The sequence below is a fragment of the Pangasianodon hypophthalmus genome, chromosome 10 (genome assembly GCF_027358585.1).
Source record: "Pangasianodon hypophthalmus isolate fPanHyp1 chromosome 10, fPanHyp1.pri, whole genome shotgun sequence".
In the NCBI taxonomy this organism is placed as follows: Eukaryota; Metazoa; Chordata; class Actinopteri; order Siluriformes; family Pangasiidae; genus Pangasianodon; species Pangasianodon hypophthalmus.
The window spans coordinates 6,211,521-6,233,250 of record NC_069719.1 but is presented as its reverse complement, the minus strand read 5'-3'; the positions used below and the strand labels follow the sequence as shown (position 1 = coordinate 6,233,250).

Genomic DNA, 21,730 nt, shown 5'->3' with positions numbered 1-21,730 from the left:
TTTTGTGGTTACTAATTCACTAGAAAAATATGCTCTTCATGACTGGTCAGTTCATGTGTACACTATCGAAAGTACCAACTGAGAACCTCAATCAGGAACTCCTACACCGGTTCTGTTTTTGCCTTTTTTTTAACAGAACAGAAAATATGTGACGTGTACGTTACGTTGGTGGAGTGGTATTTAAACCATCCTGTTACTGCTGTACTGAAACCTGCTTTGGGGTTCACAGAGGTGTATCCTGGGTATTGTTAATATGGCATCAGTGAATGACTGAATAGCAAAAGGGCAACTGATTTGATTAGCATTTGCTTGTAGAACCGACACGAATATTTTACACATAATTAAAGGAGCGGTTTGTCATTTTTAGAGCCCTCTGCTGCTCTGGGGAGAATTGTACATGTACTGGCAACATTGATAAACATTGTCTTTCCATTAATTCAGGGGTTCTCAAACTAGGGGTCATGATTTACAAATGGGGTCGTGAGAGAAACTCACAATCTTCTCTTTTGTTTGATATTTATTTTACAAATTATTATTATTATGAATATCGCACTAGCTATGAAGAAAGAATAGTGTGCTACTACTGTGAAATACTGGGAGTCACAGTCAAACAAGCCACATTTAAATTAAAAGTCAATGTTATTTTAGACTTTTTCATTACGCTGAGATGCTAGCGTAGGAGTTCAGCAATTAAAAAAGGACAGATTTCTTCATCCATCTGCCTCCACTAGTTCCTCCACAATCCAATGACTCTGACTCATTGGAACAATGGAAGTCAAAAAAACTGACACAAACATATGCCAAAAATATTTACTGAATATGAATTTACAAGTACAAAATTATAAATCTTGACTTCTGAAAATGTAGCATTTTCAGGGCTTGCAGTCACAGAAAATTCATAATGTCCAGTTGGGGTCGTTTGCCCAAAAGGTTGGGAACCCTTACCCTAACTAATCCCACCAGCACTGTTAAAACTACATACGACTTGTTTCCTTTCCTTTTCAGCAAAAAGGCAGATTTGAGAAACGTTACTCTTCCTGGGGGTGGAGCAAATTTCAGGGCCAGAAAAATGTAAACAGAAGCCTGAAATGAAGGAACTATCTAGATTATTATTATTTTATTTTATTTTAAATCTAAACTGCACCTTTAAGGATTTTTTTGTGTTACTCTAGCTGCTCCTATGCATCAGTGTATATTATTATACTTTTTTTTTTTTGTAGGGGATTGAGATCACCTCCACGTCCTCTAGCCAACACTACATCTCTGGAACAGCTGCTGAGGTAGTGATGTGTGTATTTATTTTTAGAATCTGTGCTGAAATAAAGCTCTCTTACCAGTACATACATACACCAGTCTTACATCTTAACACATCTGTTGCATATTAATTTAGCTATTCTTGGTTATATCAACTTTAATGATTGTATAGAGACTGAGAGAAGGGCAGAAAGAGAGGAGAGAGGGACAGAGAGTCAGAGAAAAGGGTAGAGAGAGGGACAGATAGCCAGAGAGAAGGGTAGAGAGAGACAGAGAGAAGGATACAGAGACAGCACGAGGGAGTGAGAACCAGCACAAGGGAGTGAGAAACCCAGAGCGAGAGAGCGCAAGGGACTGAGAGACAGCGCGAGGGAGTGAGAGACAGTGCGAGAGGGAGTGAGAGACAGCGTGAGGGAGTGAGAGACAGCGCGAGAGGGAGTGAGAGACAGCGCGAGAGGGAGTGAGAGACAGCACAAGGGAGTGAGAGACAGCGCGAGAGGGAGTGAGAGACAGCGCGAGAGGGAGTGAGAGACAGCGCGAGAGGGAGTGAGAGACAGCGAGAGGGAGTGAGAGACAGCGCGAGAGGGAGTGAGAGACAGCGCGAGGGAGTGAGAGACAGCGCGAGAGGGAGTGAGAGACAGCGAGAGGGAGTGAGAGACAGCGCGAGAGGGAGTGAGAGACAGCGCGAGAGGGAGTGAGAGACAGCGCGAGAGGGAGTGAGAGACAGTGCGAGAGGGAGTGAGAAACTGGGAGTGAGAGACAGCGCGAGAGGGAGTGAGAGACAGCGCGAGAGGGAGTGAGAGACAGCGCGAGAGGGAGTGAGAGACAGCGCAAGGGAGTGAGAGACAGCGCGAGAGGGAGTGAGAGACAGCGCAAGGGAGTGAGAGACAGCGCATGAGGGAGTGAGAAACTGGGAGTGAGAGACAGCGCGAGAGGGAGTGAGAAACAGCGCGAGAGGGAGTGAGAGACAGCGCAAGGGAGTGAGAGACAGCGCGAGAGGGAGTGAGAGACAGCGCGAGAGGGAGTGAGAGACAGCGCATGAGGGAGTGAGAAACTGGGAGTGAGAGACAGTGCGAGAGGGAGTGAGAGACAGCGCAAGGGAGTGAGAGACAGTGCGAGAGGGAGTGAGAGACAGTGCGAGAGGGAGTGAGAGACAGCGCGAGAGGGAGTGAGAGCAGTTTCAGAAATGAGACTCGAAACTGCAGGGCAAGAGTGATCACTTTCCACAATGTCATATTCCCATTTCCCCACTTGCCTTCTGGAGTTTTACTAACTCTCTCTCCCACACACACACACACACACACTCACACTCACACACACACACTCACACACACAAACGGAGCATATACACACTTAAAAAAACCCACAGCACCTGTGTCTGCTTTAGCAGATTATAGCTTTACATTATTCATATTACAAGATAAAATTCTGTCCTGGTGAATAAGTAATAAACTTTATGAGTGTGTCATGTCTCATAATGTGCTTATGCCTTAAGAAAGCAATAAAACACGACAGGGAGGGCTGAAAATAATTAATGATGGGGTTTTGTGATGTGGCTCGACAGGAAGCAGAGTTACAATTACCCCCCTGAACTGGATTCTTTTTCAATAACAGTATGTCCTGAAGTGTTTTTTTCCTCTTAAACCATGGCAATTTCACCTTTTTTTATTAATGAATGACAGATCAAACTTCAGCGGCTATAAACAGCTGTCCCTCACTAGCCTCTTTTTCTCTCTCTTGAAATTAATAAGGCAAAAAAAAACTCAGCTTGTCATGATACCACAAAGTTTGTATTTTTTCATGACAACTTTCTTGTATCTGAAAACTTTAAATCGACACACTGATACTGGAGACTCCTTTCAGAAATGCCAAATCTCAGTAGCTTGTAGGCTTTTCATGTGTTATTCTTTTTTTTTTTTTTTACTGACTTTAGGCTTTTACTCCTCTTAATGCTTCATTGTGCTAATGTTTTAAATCACATGCCTCAGAAAGTGTTGGCACACTGTAAGATAAACGATCATTATAATTAGGGCTGAGCAATATGACGATATTATATCAAAATATTGTGATAAATTATGTCACATTCCTGTGATATTAAAGGTATTTTCTGTATTTTTGTAACAGTTACACACTCTGATTGCATTATTCCTGTCAGTTTGTCTGTGACTGTTTGTCTTTGCTCCCAATCTTTAAAACGTTGCAAAATATTAAAATGTTATCCAGAATTTTTTTAATGAAACACTACTATTTTGCTGGCAGTTTGTTAACAAACCTAGCTACCTCTAATCAACATCTCATTCTCCTGTGCTGTAATGTTCTGCCATTTGTTCAACATGGATTTTGTCTCTGGCAAATGCAATTAAATCTTCACAAATAACCTTCACTGCTCTTATGTGCTTTTTCTCCTCTTGACACAACACACAGTTTCCAGCAGATTCCGCTGAGAAGATCTTGGCAGGCGACGAGGTCATAAAGGTCAATGATCAGATCGTGGTGAGCAAACTCTATTATGGCTGTGGATAATCATCATTAACCTGATTATTTTATGAATGACCACAATTTCCATAATCACTGCTAGAGATGCAGGATAGTCATCAGTGGTTTAGGAGTTCATAACAACACTTAGCACTAAGCATTGAGAAATTGTGGTCGATTAATTCGGTCTGTTCACAAAAAGAAAAAATAATAATAAAGTGACAATGCTAAACGAAAGTTTTTTCTTCATCTTTTACCATCATTTTATCTTTTACTATTACTATTTTACTGTTACTGTCCTATTTTACTGTTACTATTGAGAAACATGTTTGAGACATGTTTGAGAAAGTGTTCCTTTTGTCATATTGTGTTTCAGGTGGGCTGGAGCAGGAAGAACCTGGTGGCGAAGCTTCAGGAGAACCCAAATGGTGTGACACTGCTGCTGAGACGCCTTCCTGCCCTGTCTGTCTCTCACAAACACAAAGACAAGCCAGCACAGGTGAGTTACTGGCTGTTAAGACTCTCTTCCTTCTCTCGTACATCTGTAAGTTCAGTATGGCAATGCTAACAAGGTGTTCAAATTTGCATCTTGTCTATATACAGTGCCTTGTATAAGTCACTACTAATGTGACTTCTGATGACAACAGGTTTAGGGGTTTCAAACAAATGGGGTGAATACTTATGCAATTGCAACTTTTATGTTTTTAATTTGCAAATACTTTTGCAAGCTATATAGATTTTTTCCTGACTTCAGTATTGTGGGTTTTTTGTGTGGAATAAAGACATTAATGGCAATTAATTCCAAGGGGAAGGGAGGGGTGTGAATACTTATGCAAAGCACTGTGAATGTGTACAATATGATGAAATATCAGTTCTAGGCAATGCTGCAGCACACAACAATACTGTAGTACAGTATATATAAGTAGATAAGATGCAAAATGAGGAAAGGACAATATTATACAGTTAAAAGGCCTGACCAGGGAAAACACGTTAGACACTTACAATACAGGACAACAGAAGCATCGTGCAAATGTGAGTAAAAGTAAAATACTGAATACAGTATAAAGAAGAGCTGAGCAAAACTGAACAAATGATATCAAACTGTAAAGTGTAAACTGTTTTGTAGATATTATTATTGGTTTACTGAAATCCCAAATAACTAATCCTAATTTGAATGTGTAATGAAAGTTATGCATGCAGTAAATAGAACTGTTGCACGTGATTTACATGGTTGAATCGCATGAATGACTTGCAACATGTAAAAAAAAAACAAAAAAAAAACAAGATTTAAATGAAGTTTTTGCATGAGCCATTCAATAGGTTCGTGGTGAGTTCGGATTTCAAAGAGACTTGCAGAGTCTAATTGAAACTGAATCCTAGTGTCACAGATTAAAGGCAATGAGAAGTGTTGGGAAAAGTAAAATAAATGAGTGTAGACAGGGTTGAGTGTCAGTTCAAGGTAAATGTAAATGTTCAAGGTAAATGAGAATGAAAATCTTTTCAAAGGCTCTGTTTAAATGCAGGTGACCGTGGAGGTGAATGAATAGAAATGTCTGCATATTTAATACTTGGCCTTTGGTTGTAGTAATTTGCCCATGCATTTACAGTTCCTGAAGTATATTCCCAAAGTAGACTTGAACTTAAACTGTGAGGTGGTAATATGCTCTTGATGGGATGCCAGTCGATCATAGGGCACCATGCACATGCACAATCACACACTCACTTACACCTAGGGGCAATTTCGTGTTGCCAGTCTACTTGGCATATATTTGGGAAGTTGGAGGAAGCCGGAGAATCCAGGGGAATCTCATATTGACAGTGGGAAAACATGTGAATCTCTACATAGACAGTAACTTGAGCTCAGGATCAAACCTGAGACCCTGGAGCTGAGAGATGGCAATGCTACCCACTGCGTAAACATCCCGGTTTATGCATGTTTAATACTTGGCCTTCGGTTGTACTAATTTGCCCATGTTATGGCTGTTCCTCAAATATATTCCTTTCATTCATTCAAATCAACTACCCGCTTTATCCTGGTCAGGATTGCATTGGATCCAGACTTTATTCCAGGAATATACCTTGAATGAGACACCAGTATATCGCAGGGCACACATAGGGGCGATTTTGTATCACTAATACACTTAACTGGCATGTTTTTGGGAGGTCGGAGGAAACCGGGGAACCCAGAGGAAACCCAGACAAACACATAGAGAACATGCAAAACTCAGTACAGAAAGTAACCCGAGCTCTCAGGACCCTGCAGCTGTGAGGTGGCAATCATGTGCCACCATGGCGCCCTGAGTGAACTTTCAGGCTGTGTGTAAATCGCATTACTGCTGCAGAAAATGCCAATTTGCATAGACTCCATGCTGCCCAAATTGCGTGTTCATCAAGGCAAACATGCAAACCGGACAACACGACGCTATTTTCCTCATTTGAAAGACGAAATCTTCATAGATCCTGTTAGCAAATCACTTTTTTGTATATATTATTGTTTGCACATTTTTTACATGCACACAAAACTAGTAAATCAGAGTGTAGATGTGTGGAAGTAGAGAGCTGATAAAGCTGAATCTAGAGTATATAAGGATAAATGTGTTGAGAATTAGAGAGTAGATAAATGTGTTTGTAACATATTAAGGGCAGTTACTGATCAGAAACATGACTCCTGGGTTATAAGGATGCTCATTTTGGCATCATACGGTTATTTTTTAATAACATTTTGGCATCATACGGAGTCTTAGTTGAACTGCTCTTCTTTTTGATAATGACACTGACATTAAAGGCACACACAAGCTTTACTGATTATACCTGCAGTGTCCTTTCAGTCCCGAGAGAGGGGTTGGTATGACAACACTCACTTCCTGTTCAGAGCTCTGAAAGCCATGTCCATGGCCCCTTTGATGTTCTCTCTCTCACAAACACACACACCCTCAGACACTCACAAACACACACTGAGTGAGAGTCACACAGTTCAGATGACGACAAGTTAAATCTTGTGATTGTGGTTTAGTATAGATCCTAAATGCGCCCTGTTGGATGATATAACAAGGTTGGGGGCGGGGGATCTCTTGTTGTTTGGAGGGCCTTAAGGGATCACAGCACTGCCACATGACTGTTCCACTGACACACACATTCTCACTGACGTCTCTTTCACACACACACGCACACACACACGCATATGTGCACACAAAGCTAAAAGACGCAACGTGCCCGTTGACGTAATGATGGAACATGCATAAATGCAATCACAGACACAAACTCAGTCCCATGTCTGCTGCTCTATCAGGATGAGTTAATGTGAAGCTCTTCCTGTTTCTCCTGTCTGCAGAAGGAAGAAGAAGACGAGGAAGAGGAAGAGAGAAACAGACACTCAGTGTTTGAGCGAGCGCCGGTGTCTGTGCGCTCGTACTCGTTCAGGTGAGTTTACCTGCAGCTCTTCACCATCAACAGATCATAGGGTTATGAACTGGGATTTATTTTTCTACTTATTTTAAGTCAAATTGTGTGTACATTTCGAAGATTTAAAGATTTCTCCAAATGAAGCGACGCATGCTTAAAGTGTATGGTGCAAAACAAAAGGCTGTTTTCTGTTGATTTAAAATGACCAAATTATTAAGTGGAATGAAACTTGTTCCTGAAAGGGTCTTAATAATAACTGTGATAAATAATAAGGATTTTAATATTACTCAAAAAAGTCTATTTTTAAGAATTCATATTTTAATCATGATCATAATTTTGGGCTTCCTCAATTAACTAACATATCTGACTCTGAAACTGAGGCTTAATAATCTTTGTACTAATACCAGATATAAATTTTTTTCTTGTTTTTTCTCTGTTGCACTGAGTAATTAGCTTCACATTCATATGTATAACTGTCTGATTTTGTTTGTTTACCATGGTCGCATGTTTATTCATTCATTTTAATCAAACTGTGTTCATAATTAGCATTTAACAAATCCAGTTCATTATACAGATCCAGTTCATTAACATGACTGAGGAGCCTTACATGAGTCTTACACTCATTCAGAGAATGTCAAATGATAGTGGAATGAATGTTGTTTCTAAATTGGCTGAATAATTATCAAATATAATTATGACTTCAGTCTTAAGAAAGATAATCAGAATGTAAGAACAGTAATGAATTTTGACTTCCAAAATTATTTAAACACAATCAATGGGGTTCCCGAGTCACACGACAGAAAAAAAATTGTTCACCGTATCATCTGGAGATCGCAGGTTCGAATCCCGAAAATGCCCCAGCTGTCCGTGGCCAGGAGCCGAGAGAGCAAAGCTGGCCCTTGTCTCTGGGTTGAAGGGACAGCATACCCTCTCTTTCCCCTGTTAATCACAGCGATACTCGCTAATCGTGGGTGTTTGTGAGCTCATGAGTGTGGAAGAGGGTGGATAGCACTTTCCTCCCAGTGTGTTACGCTGTGTGTTTTGGAGGAAGCGTGTGTTAGCCTTCACGCCTCCCGGGTGGTAGCTGCTGTATGATAGGTGAGAGCTGGCTGGTGGGTGAGAACTGGCCAAGACTAAATTAGGGAGAAAATCAGGGAGAAAAATATACTAAAAAGAACATATAATTGACGGCAATATTTATAACTAAAGTTAAAGTTGCATTAAATCATGTCCTTCCCAATCTAACTGTCTATTTGTTTGCATAATTTGGCAGTTTATTTATTTATTTATAATGTTTATTTTATATTCTTTCTATTTCTGCTTAATTTGTATATTTTATCAATTAAATTACTTACATTTTTATTTTCTTTTTTTATCCTGTGTTTGTTTATCTTATATTTCATGTTCTGCTTTATTAATTTTTGTTATTAATTGTCTTATGATATTTATTTATTTATGTATTTATTTATAGAGTAATTATGTTTTGAATTAGATTGGCTCCGTTAATCTAAGGGCCTTATTAAAGCTCTAATTTTGATTAATACGTTTGTAGGAATAAAATATCTATATATCTATCTATCTATCTATCTATCTATCTATCTATCTATATATATGTGTTTATACATAAAATTTAAAATATTTATACATATCCAATTAATTAATGTAACTAGGTTTTATTATGATCTGAGGATTCATTACATTTGACATGACATCGGTTAAGTGAAATGAAACTTTTATTTCTAAACCCTTGATCAGTATTAATGAGTAAGTAATGCTGAAGTGGTGTGTGTGCGGCTGTAGTCAGGACAGCAGGAAGCTGTTCCCCTCTTCCAGAAGCTTCACTCTCAGGTGTGTGTGTGTGTGTGTGTGTGTGTGTGTGTGTGGGCGTGCGCGTGTGTTGCTTGGTGTTTGTGTTTATCCTCTATTAAACATCCTGATGATGAGCTGATTACTGCGGACAGTTAGACTGCTGTTGTGTTGAACTGGACTGCTGTATAAAGTAGATGTAGCTGAAGTTTTTACTCTCTACACTGCACCAGGTTCTACACTGCACTTTTATTGCTCCATGCAGCAGATCAGGTGCTGTCACTCCTGCTATACACAGTGTACAGACTGGTTTACTCCTGTAGATAAAGATGTATACAGAGTGTTGTTGTCGTTGTCGTTGTCGTTATTGTCGTTGTAGTCGTTGTCGTTGTTGTTGTTGTATAAAATGATTTACATAGGCTTTCGTGCATACACTGTGTTAGATGCACTACTGTTAAATCATTACTGCATACATGGTGTGAAGTTGGAAGCACTACAGTAAATAAGTCTTACCATTGTTATAATGCATAGATGTTTTTTTTTATTCCTCCACCATCCATCCGTCCGTCTGTCCGAGATTCTTGTTAGCGCGATATCTCAAGAGCGAGTGGCTGAATGTTTGTAGGATTTAAATGGAAGTATCACTGTAACCAGCAGATAAACTATTTAGAATTTTCAATTGATCCAATATGGTCAAGGTCACAGCAAGGTCAAATGTCTGAAATAGCTCCCTTTTTGTTTGGAGTATATTTTAAGGGAATTTCTAGCATGCAGATTATTAACAACTAGATCTATTGGTGGTGGACCGTCCCTGTTGAGTTCTACTTGTTTTTTCCGTTTATTTCGTGAATGTGTGAGTGTGTGTGAGTGTGTGTGAGTGCGTGTGAGTGCGTGTGAGTGCGCGTGAGTGCGTGTGAGAGTGCGTGTGAGAGTGCGCGTGAGAGTGCGCGTGAGTGCGTGTGAGTGCGTGTGAGAGTGCGTGTGAGTGCGCGTGTGTGGGGGTGTGCATTATCGTGTAGGCTCATTTGTTAAGATCTGTGAATCATTATATACAAGGAACGAAAACCAAAAACAAATAAATATTTTTAATTGAACATTATCGAAAACCCAAACAAAATCACTCTAAATTGGATTTGAAGATGTGATGACTACAGAAAACTCAGTGTAGAAAGTATCATTCCTGTGATTCTGCACGCAGCAAATCACACTGTAGAGGTAAAAGGATGCTTTGAATATATTAAAAAATAAATACACGTTTCTGTGTAGAACATTATTACCTTTTTTTCATTTCATTCTAACTTTACATTTCATTCTAACTAGTTTGCAACTAAAACGTAGACGTGGAGCGCTGGAGCAGGAATGTAAAAATAAATTCAGAAAGAACTGAAATGAAAAAAAAGTTTTCTAATCCCTGTATACAGTATAAAAATGTAGTGGATGTGTGTGTGTATTTTCAACACACTGATTACTTTTAAAAATGTATATGAGGGACATCAAATTGAAATGTGTGTTTGTGTGTGTGTGTGTGTGTGTGTGTGTGTGTGTGTGTCAGGGCTGCTGTCTTGTCCCCTGAAGGGCAGCAGCTTACAGGACAGGAGGAGCTGGAGTTGAGTGGCCTTGATGGGAATCAGAGCCACAGTGCACACACACACCACCTGGGTGCAGGTAAGACACACACACACACACACAAAGGCATACACAAAACACCATTTGTAGAATCTCTTTTCATCACATGTATTTTGTTCACTTTATGTCTTATTGCTTAGCGAGGTTAAAGTTCAGGGTAAATTCAGCAGAACATGATTTTTTTTACCCGTTAAAGTCAGTTGCCTTTTTTCCACCAGGTCTTTAACCTCTGCTTCAGGCAGAACAACCTTTTCAGTAAAAGTGTTTCTTTAAGTTTCTTTAAGCAACAGCAGCATCTGCCCTTTGTTTTACTGTAGCGGTCTCCTAGTAACAGTGTGTGTGTGTGTGTGTGTGTGTGTGTGTGTGTGTGTGAGAGAGAGAGAGAGAGAGAGAGAGAGAGAGAGATGTAGTGGATTGTATACAAAACAACTTAGTTCTTGTTATCACTTATGTTCTAACAGCTATAAACACTATTTCCTCACCAGCCTCTTTCTCAGCTTTTTTTCTCTCTTTTGAAGGTAATAAAATGCAGCTTGTGTGTGTGTGTGTGTGAGATGTGTGTGTGTGTGTGTGTGATGTATGCAGTGCATCCTAACTCTTTTCTTGCTGTTAGGTTCTGGTTTAGAGCGCAGGAGTACGTCTCTCCTCAGTCTGGACTCCAGCAGGACAAGAGTCGGATCCTGGCCTGACATGGGGGCCAGTATGGTGAGTTCACACACACACACACACACACACACACACACACACACACGACACAGACATAAGTAAACACATTATCAGGAGTTTTATATCTTTGTGCAAAAGCTTTTTTTCTGTGATATTTTGCTGCATTCACATTTCCACATCCATACCTCGTGCTGATTCTGCTCTCTGTCGCCCTCTACAGGAGGAAAAGGAGCCCAAGAAGAGCTCCTTCAAAGGTATGAAAGTTACAGCATTTGGCAGACGCCCTTTTCAAGAGAAACTTACATTTATCTCATTTATACATCTGAGCAGTTGTGGGTTAAGGGCCTTGTTCAAGGGCCCAACAGTGGCAGCTTGGCAGTGCTGGGGTTTGAACTCATGACCTTCTGATCAACACTTGGGTGCATGCTGTTATAGAGAAATAATCAACGATGGGGCGAGTTACTGTTAACACCCTGAAGTTGATTATTTTCCTAATACAGCATCTCCCAAAGTGTTTTATTCTTCTATCATGGCAATATTCCAGCACTAACAATTACTTATTTTTTAAAGAATAATATGTTGTACTTTTTATCCATTTATATTTACGTACAATGTTGCAGGATATCCGCAAAGCAATTTAGTTTCTGTTATCCTTTTTCAGCCTCTCTTTTTTTCTCTCTCTTGACATTTTTCTCTGTCCTGAATAAGTTCTCATGTTGGAGAACTTAAAAGAACCGTTTGACCTCCGTTTGATAGCTGTAACTATAGAAACAATATATAGCAATAGAATATAGAAACACCTTCTTACCAATCAGATTTGAGAATAGAACGGAAATGACATGGAGGATTTATATTTAATAAACAACACTTTTAACGATATACACATTTTGGTCAAATAAGTAAAGATGATTTTAAAGTGACTCAGTTATGTGATGTAGCCTCAGTGTGACCTTTGACCCCCTGCAGGCACACGGACGGCGTTGAGTCGTAGGAGGGTGTCGTGTCGTGAGCTGGGCCTGCCGGACTGCGACGGATGGCTCTGGAAGAAGAGGAAAGAGATGAGTGTGTTCATGACACAGAAATGGCAGCGCTTCTGGTTTGTCCTTAAAGGAGTTACAATCTACTGGTACACCAGCCAGCAGGTGAACACAAACACACACACACACACACACACACATACACACATACACGCCATCAACTTTTACACACGCCTGTAGGCAGTTCACACAGATAAATAATGCCCAGACACACCCCGCAACACCTCGAACACGCAAATACACTTGAAGCCAAAGCTGTGCATGTCTTCATGTAAACACACAACAACTGAACTAAAAAATCCGTTGTGTTTACAGGAGGAGAAGGCAGTCGGGATGGTGAAGATTGGCAGCTACAGCATCGAGAGCGCTGGAGAACACAAGAGGAAGTAGTAAGTCCTCACACACACACACACACACACACACACACACGCATATTCAGGAAATACTATATTGTCAGTATACAGTATATTGAATTGAACCTGAATAGATGAAAATGAAATGTTAAAATATTGGATGAAACTCAAATATATAAAACAAAATTCAAATGATATAAAATAAAATCCAGGTTGCCTAGCTAACCCCATTGTGCAGTTCCTTCACAATCGATTTCCTTTGATTAGCACATTAACATGCTGTAACAGATTGTCAAATTAAGGAAACTAAATAGTGTGAATGTCAGTTCAAGGACTGTTTGCAGGAATGTGCTTGTGGATATACTGTGATTAGAATCTGGTTTAGTAAGTGCTACACACATTAATTAATTTATGATGTACATCATTCCACACACACACACACACACACAGACACACACACACACACACACACACACACACACATGAACGTTGTAATAACTTGGCCCTACTAGAGAAACCATGGCAACCAACATGTAGCTGCACAAGGCAAAAAACTCACTACAATGTAAAAGCAAAATACAAGTTTATTCCCATCATATTACATATATAAATTGACTATCTTATATTTATTATTGTATGTTAATTTATTTATTTAAGATCTTTGACACTAGCCAGCTCTACACTGGTTTTGACTGATTAATAATGTCACACACATTCCAACTCTAGATTGGGAACCAGGTTTTCATTTCAATGTGATTTTATTCATTATATTCCAAATAGTCTGTTTTCATTTTGTATATTCAGGTTTCATTCAATATTCTTAGATTTTCATTTCAAATACTGAGGTTTTATTTTATATATTTAGATTTTCCTAAATATTCTTAGATTTTAATGCAGATATTGAGAGGTTATATTATTAACAATATTCTTAGGTTCAATATTTCATACATTTTCATTCCAGATATTGCAGTTTGTCTGTTCTGTGTTCTGTTGTGTAGTTTGTATTTTTTTTCTGTTTGCTCCACATGCACAGGAGTCGTTTTCTAATGATTGATGATTTTAATTAAAGCACACACACTTCTGTTCTGTGACGTATTCGTTAGAATGAATCTGTGTCTCTGCTGTGTCTCTGCAGCGTGTTTAAAATGTGCCACCCACGCTTTCAGAACTTCTTCTTCGCTGCTGACAACGTTAACGACATGAGCAAGTGAGTGTGATGCACATTAACAAAAACTGATGCGAAAACATTTTCAGCTCCTCAGCCGCAGCCTGTTGATCCGTGAGTGAGGAGAGAGATTAGTGTCATAATTACAGACAAATGTGTGGATCATTATCCAGAAAACAAGAGAGATATTACAGATGTGTTTCATTACTGACAAACTAATGTCCCTCAACCTGAACTAATTATACCACAGTGCTGCTAAGTGCTCGATTCTGATTGGTCAGAAGGTGTTGATTAATTTTCTATAGCGGCAGCACTTATTAAACATATGAATACCTTATTGTTTTTATTGTAACAACTAACACAGGCAGCTGTATAGTGGATGCTCCTCACTGACATCTTGCAGTTTTCTGTGAGGAGATGTTTATTTAACATTGATGGAAGGAGACTCCACTGTCAGTGCTTTGTAACAGTCATAGGTAAAGCCGTAACATTAAAGGTGCAATAGTCAATTTTTTTATTCCTTACTTGTGCAAATAACCTGAAAGATTTATCGAACATGATAAAAAAAACAATGGATTAAGCCATAGCCTTAGCAAAAGTCACTGAGAAAATGTGCATCCTGTCAGGCATTTTATAGACACCACTCTAGATCCTGGGGGCGGAGTTTTGTGAAAATGTGCGGAGAATGCGCTTAAGGAGTAAAACCCAAAACCCACCTAGCCATTACAGACCTAATCTTGGGGAAAAAGACTAATCTAAGCTAATGCACCTTCGAGCGTTCTGACAGTGGAAGTCTTCAGGGCAGAGGGTGTTGCGTTTTGAGGTTTAACAAGCCGAGGGAACGATGGATTATAACTGCTATGACAGGAACTTGCAGATGTTCCTCAACATTAAATGTAACTATAAATGGATAAAGGTACAATGTGCCATTCTTTAATTAATAAAAAATTTAATCATTGGAAAATTGCTGTGGTATAAGATCAATAAAATACTTCAGGACATGATTTTATTGGAAAATAATCAACTATTGGGTGCTAACAGTAACTCTGCTTAGCATCGAATCACTTAACACCACTACATTATTGATTATTTTCCTATAACAGCATGCTCCCAAGTGTTGTGTTTCTTCCTTACATAATATATACATGGTGAACCTGAGAAATTAAAAAATAAATAAATAAATAAAATAAACGGAACACCATAATTTCTCCAAAACAGAGAAAGATTAGATCACATTGTAACAAGATACAACAAAAATTTATGTCCCGTCTCGACTGCATTGAAATGGATATGAAATTAGGCCAGCCGTGTTGGCCAAGGCTTATATTTCTGTGCTCTTATATCACAAATGTACAAATATCTCTGTGCAAGTTTCATCCTGAGTGTGTTGTGAGGTTGCTGACTCTCCCGCAGCCACACCGAGGATTACAGTGTTCTGTGTGCGCTGATTTTCCTCTTTGTCAAAACAGCAACACAGAACATCAGACCCATAAACTAGACTGCGTAGCTACAAGCTTTTAGAGCTTCACAGAGATGTTTGTATTCCTTGTGTGTGAATGCAGTGACTTATTAAAGTACACAGTGATGAGTAAGAACAGCTCGCAGACAGACCTGTTTTAATCCAGCGTCCCTGATCCTCTAAGCTCTTGGATGAAACATTTTATATCTACGTGATCTTCTAGACAATTCTCCTGCAGCAAAGAAACACAAATTATATCCTAAATAAAATGTAGCTATTGAGTAATCTGAGGACTTTGTTCTTGTTTGCTGTAAGCGCTCGTGACAATCAGGGATTAGAAATGTTTTTTTTTTTGGTTTGTTTGGAACAAAAACAATATTTTTATGTTTTTACATTGGAAACCAGTTAGAATGAAATAAAAGAATGGTTAATAACGTTCTTTATATGCGATAGCCTTGTTCTTTACGTATAACAGGGTATAATAAAAATAAACACTGCATTTAACCAGAAGCATGTGTATTTATTTTCAGAGCATCCTTCTACTTTTGCAGTATGATTTGCTGCTTATAGAATTGTAGGAAAAATATCAAAAACCCAGCTATATTGGCTATCTTACATTGTACGTTCCCGTAGCCAGGCTTACAGGAAGTGACTAATTCTGGACAGGAATTTAGGCCCTTGGGGATGTTTAGGTTTAGGTGTGAAATCACACTGGAACAGAAAAATAGCTAATAACTAGATAATCAAATAAAATTTTACTCCAGAACAATTTAGAGTGATATTGTTTGTGTTTTTGATTACATTCAATGAAAAATTTCACAACCTCACTTTCGTTCCCTGTAACATTTCTTATCCCTAGTGGCTATAACACTGAATGTGTAGATGACCATAATAAATGAGTCAGTCTCATGAGTTGATCAAAGTCACATAACGTGTAGGGAATACAGACCAAATTGTGGATGGGGTTCTACCCTTACAGTCAAGTAGTGTCTTTAAAGCTCGCATAACAACTTTGTGCTTAGTGAGCAGGAATCAAGTGACTTGTATCTTTTTATCATCAAGAACGGTACGTTTAACCTGTGTATCCCACATGCTGGGTTAATTGGATGTTTGAGAGCAGGGATAGCTGCTAGATCAGCATTTCACACATTACTCAGTTGGTTTAAAGTTGGAACGGTGCACGAAGTCACATCTCAATATGACCTTAAATGAAAGCTGAATGTCTATTTATGTATGTATGTATTTGCTAGTAGCATAAAGAACCAATTTTGGGCATGTTGGGATTTTTTTTTTAAATGGTCATGTTTTGAAATCATTCAGATCTGGAAGGCATCGTGCCCCGTTACAGCTTAACCCGATTTAAACCAGCTACATGTGCATTACTGTGAGAGAAGTGGCGTGTGTTAGACCTCTGACTGTGTCATGATGCCAAGCATCTTAAGCCCAGATTTCAGTTAGCCTATCAGCACTTTCTAATTCTGTCATTAACTGCTATTTTGAGAAAAGAATATACATAAAAGCTCTATATTGTATTTATATTTAATTTGGTTGAAAGATTTTGAGCACACATTATGTCCTCGTCCTCTGCAAGAGGCTACGTGTGTGAGGCAGGAAATTGACAGGGGGGGTGTTAAAATGCAGGCCTAGGTTTTATCCAACAAAGGGGTTGATCTGAGATAATTGTTGTGTTTTGTGTTCGATTTTCACATTCAAGACTGTAAGTAGTGGCCACAGAAACTATGAATTCATAATGATCACTAAGATTCAATATGTGTGGCAGCCTGGGAAAGCCTTCAAATAGTGACATTTTGACATTTTCTCCTATATATGTTTCTGAAAACTACAGACTTTCCTGAACTGAAATGTATTTCAACCACAAAGTTATAGCTATATCATTTTAATGACTGGTTAACTCCAAAATGGTGAAAAGAGAGAATAAAAGCATTTAAAGATTTAATTCGGACTGCGGCACAGGAGCATCACAGACATTCTGACACCCGCGATCTGATTACAAACTGAATCGATTAGGCTTATATCTGTTTCACTAGGGCACATACCTTCAACAACAACGTCCTCAAAGCCTGACATTCAGTGTGTGAGGAAATCACACTTAGCTAGCAAGGCTTTAGACGGTTTTAGGCACACTGACTGCTTTTACCAACTCAACATGATCTGTATAGGAGATAGTCTAGGTAAGATTACAAAGTAAATAAAAACATCTATTAAAATGTTCTTTGTTTTCTTAAAGTTGAAGTTTCAAAGTACATTATAGCCAGAAAAACCTCATTTCAGCCTTGGATGTTTGCCAGAATGCAGCCACAGTGACATCTGATGAGTTTTCCCAGACTACCACACATACAATGACAACAAAATATTACATTATTATCATGTGGCCACAGGGTTTTGTATTACATTTTGTAGGTTTAAAGTACAGATTCATGACTATGACTCTGTTCACACCTGGTTGCCACCTTAACCACATAAATTTATAGCTGTAGTCAAATGCATCTATGGTTAATCTGTTTTCTGTATCTTGCATACTGTTTAATGTATTTACAAAAAAAAAAAAAAGCACGGTTGCTGGATTAAAGGTGCCTACCTTGGTAGAAGAGAATTGTTTAAATAAGAGAAGAGAAGAGCACACTGTTCGAAATGTATTATATACCACACTGACTTAGGTTGAATCCACTACACAGTGCACCATTTTCATGTGATTTGTCTGATTTTGTGAAACAGGTGGATCAACTGTCTGATCACCGCCATCCAGAAATATAAGAAGCACCAGCAGAATCCATCAGACAACGAGACTGGTGCGTGGAATCAGATCTTTTTTTATTAGAAGTAGTTTGTGCATTTTTCTTTACTTAAAATCAACAGCGAAACCAAGACCTTCACATGCAGTGCTTTGTGCAGTTGTGTTAGTATAGATATGATGGTTTTTGGTAAGATGGTGGTGTTTGCTGATTGGTTTATTAGACATGGTGGTGTGTGTGTTTTGACAGAGTGCTACAGTGAGACAGAGTCAGAGGAGGACGGCTCACACTCGCCACGCCTTGTAAAGAAAAAACCCTCCACGGTGAGGAGAGACACGTGACGTACATATGATGTGTTAGAAAGAACGAAAGAAAGCAGAAGCACCCACACACAAGAAGAAACGTCTTTTCAAATGTTCACATATATTAATAATGTGTGAAATATGAAATGCATGCAGTATTAAATTGGTTTACTGTCTCTTGTGATAGAAGGCCCACTCGAATACACTTCCTCGAGCTCTGGGCAAGAAAAACAAACCACTAGGAGGAGGTGCAGTAACCACTTCACCAGCAGGGGGCAGTAAAGCTGCAGGTACACAACTACACTGTGGGGTGGATTGCTCAAAAACATCTCTCTGTGTGCTGTATGTGTGTTGGATCGTTTTTAAAATCAGTGTTATTTATGTGTAAATCAGAATCTAGCAAAACCATTATAGTTTGGAGGCACGATATAATATAGTATAAATGTAATATTGATAGACTCTGTCATTGTCCATTATTTCTCACTGTCCGTGTTCCTCTCGTCTCTCTAATTCAGGAACGGTGGATGAGATGGGAGAGCTGTTTAACAAGCTGAAGGAGGGAGGAGTGTCTCTGATTGGCCAGAATCAGCCCATCACTCATGACCAACTCCGCAGGTCATTTATCCGACGAAACAAAAATCCCGTCATCAATGAGAAGATCCACACACTCCGCGCTCTCCAGAGCACACTCAAGGTGAGACACACACACACACACACACACACACACACACTTATTTGATTTGCATCAACAGAGATATCAGGGAATAATTACACTACCAAAATGTTATTGAACACCTATATTTTAGCATTTTTGTTTAAATGACGTCACTGTAAATGCATTTTTAAATTAGGTGTAAGTGACCCAATTAATGTTTATTATTAAATGTTTCTTTAACTGAGAAATGACTTTGTTTTATTGGAACACTCAAGGTCATATCTAATGGAATCAGAAAAGGCCATAATCTTTATAACTCTAATTAGGCAGTACAGCCCCACCATCTATTAATTTTTTACAGTTAATACTAGCATTGTCTATGAGTGTTTTATCTATTGTCATAACGTGTTTATCCTCTAAGTGCCTTTAAGTGTCCTGCCTTAAATAAAGCACTGAGGATCACATCAGGATCTGAGAATGAGCAATTAATATGCTTCACAAAGATTCAGGTGTCATTATTTAAGTGTGATTTTGTATCATTTTGTTTGTTCAGAAGCAATAAACTAGTGAGTACATTTTAATAAAACTTAAGAAACTAAAGATTAGGTGTTCAGAGACTGGCAGTGTAAATTATCAGAAGAAGGTAATAATATATCCATTATATATATTTTAATATATCCTTTTCTTCATTAATGATGGCCACTACAGTGGCTGCCAGTTTATTATTAAAGAACTTATTATATTACTCATTCACACACACCTATACACATGTAACATTCATACTGAACACATGCTGATCAGGTTTATACTAATCATATTGCTCTTAATCCATGCATAAAGTTGCAGCTTTCATCTCTGACTCTTACAAAGCACTAACAATGGAGACTCCTTCCAAAAATGCTAAATATTTCCTTAAACTTGACCATATCAACAGTTACAGACAGATCATTTAAACCGTTTATATGCAGCATTAACCATACAAGTCCCTGTGTAGGATTTTACTATAGAAATAATAAGGTATTAGAATGATTGCATTCATATAAAGCCGTGACTTGAATTACAACCAGCACTATTATCACTACTAGCTGCTGTAATAGAAAATTAGTCAACACCATTGGACTAATCAGATTCAAGAATTCAGCAGTGCTGCGGTATAAATATATATATATATATATATATATATATATATATATGTCTTCAAATATCATAACATAGCGATTTTGCCACACTGAATATATCTCCCCAGGCGAAAGAGGCGGAGCTACAGCTCATCGATAAGCTTCTGGAAGATTCCAGTCTGACGCCGCTGAAATTCCGCCAGTGGAAGCAGAACAACGATGATCTCTACCAGGAAATCGAGAAAATCGCCACAGAGAAAAAACACAACCAAACAACCCCACAAGTGAAAACCGCCACCGCTGATGACGACGGAGCATGCAGACTCAGCCTGAGTGACGGAGAGCAGCTAGTGGACGCCGAGTTGCCTAGCGATGGAGACTCCGCCCTCGACTCTGGGCGGGAACACTTAGCAGGGCTTACTGATCCACATAGTCAAAGAGCAGACAGCAGCTCTTCTGAAAATTACTTCTACATCTGAGCTGATAAGTACTGACCCTGTGCCCATCCACTTTAGGGTTCTGACAAGTCAGAGCCTCTTTTTAGGAATGCGGCGGGACTCGAGCTGCTCTGGGGAGCATTTCCATTTTCCAACCTTGTTCTTACAAGAAATGATCGATGTCAGTGTTGCTGAGCAACCTTAATGATGTTTTTAAGCTAACTGCCTAGCTAGCTAGTAGCAGTGGCTTTCTGTTGTTTTACTCACATTTTTTAAAATGAAACTCCAAAGATCTGTAAATAATCAAGTAATTATTAATTGCTTGATCCTCATGTTTTGTTCACTACTTTTACAGTAGTGTTACACCATTTAAAACAACCAGTATAAATGAATCTTCATCTCAATATGGATTTCCAAGTCTTCACGTCAGCAGCCCAAGTCCAGCATGATCAGTATTTATTTACTTTTAATACAGTTCACATCCCAACTCAGATCTGAAGCAGAGTACTGCTGATTGGAAAGAACACATTGCTGTTAATCCACTGAAGACTCAAAGTGATGCACTGGATATAGAGCTTAAAAAAAATAAACAGTGAACCTGGAACCAGAAGGAGATAACCAAAATCCCTGATGTCTCTGTTGAAGTGAGCATGAGTTCCGAACTCATATTTGTCAACCATCATTATCAGAGCTCTTTTCTGAAACAGGAAGTTATTTTTCTTTGAAAATAATCTGTGACAAATTTTATGTTATATAAAAATAGAACAAAGTGGCCTGTGCACATAACGGACATTGATAGGGCCTTTTATTTTTACAGGTAACTTTTAGAGTCATTTTAAAGTTTTAATATAATATCTAGTTTTATGTTTCATGTTTGTACTGATATTGTTAATATGTGCAATGATGGGAAGAAAAGGAAAAGAATTAATGTAAATGATCTTGTAATTCATTACACAGAACAAAAGCATGAGTCTTAGAGTATTTAGTAATATTGTGAACAATGTAAGTTGTATATGTGAAAGGCAATGTTTGTTATATTGTAAATAAAATGTCTACAGTTTACAAAAGCTAAAAACCTTTTTTTGTCTCATTATATTTAAAGATTAATTGGATGATTCTAGATGAACGTATCTGAGCACCTCAAATCAGCGATAAGATACTGCATATTCCTTCTTTACAACATCAGAACAATATCACCTACAAAACAACCCAAGTCTTTATA

General features: G+C 38.6%; 1 protein-coding gene across 2 annotated transcripts in view; it reads left to right on the top strand.

Moving 5' to 3' along the window:
- Positions 1 to 21,583, top strand: part of cnksr1 (connector enhancer of kinase suppressor of Ras 1) — a 47,774-nt gene extending 26,191 nt beyond the window's left edge. Inside the window, exons 7-21 of one of the 2 annotated variants that reach the window (XM_053237444.1) lie at positions 1,221 to 1,280; positions 3,679 to 3,747; positions 4,106 to 4,228; positions 7,061 to 7,149; positions 10,490 to 10,602; positions 11,177 to 11,268; positions 11,450 to 11,483; positions 12,196 to 12,371; positions 12,582 to 12,655; positions 13,755 to 13,826; positions 17,980 to 18,053; positions 18,246 to 18,319; positions 18,489 to 18,588; positions 18,814 to 18,992; positions 20,200 to 21,583. In XM_053237444.1, the coding sequence (XP_053093419.1) occupies positions 1,221 to 1,280; positions 3,679 to 3,747; positions 4,106 to 4,228; positions 7,061 to 7,149; positions 10,490 to 10,602; positions 11,177 to 11,268; positions 11,450 to 11,483; positions 12,196 to 12,371; positions 12,582 to 12,655; positions 13,755 to 13,826; positions 17,980 to 18,053; positions 18,246 to 18,319; positions 18,489 to 18,588; positions 18,814 to 18,992; positions 20,200 to 20,550 (1,680 nt within the window). In that variant the 3' untranslated portion in view covers positions 20,551 to 21,583. Of the gene's footprint in view, positions 1 to 1,220; positions 1,281 to 3,678; positions 3,748 to 4,105; positions 4,229 to 7,060; positions 7,150 to 10,489; positions 10,603 to 11,176; positions 11,269 to 11,449; positions 11,484 to 12,195; positions 12,372 to 12,581; positions 12,656 to 13,754; positions 13,827 to 17,979; positions 18,054 to 18,245; positions 18,320 to 18,485; positions 18,589 to 18,813; positions 18,993 to 20,199 lie in introns of both variants that reach the window. The other variant, XM_034308055.2, reaches the window with a different exon arrangement.
- Positions 21,584 to 21,730: the final 147 nt, after the last annotated feature.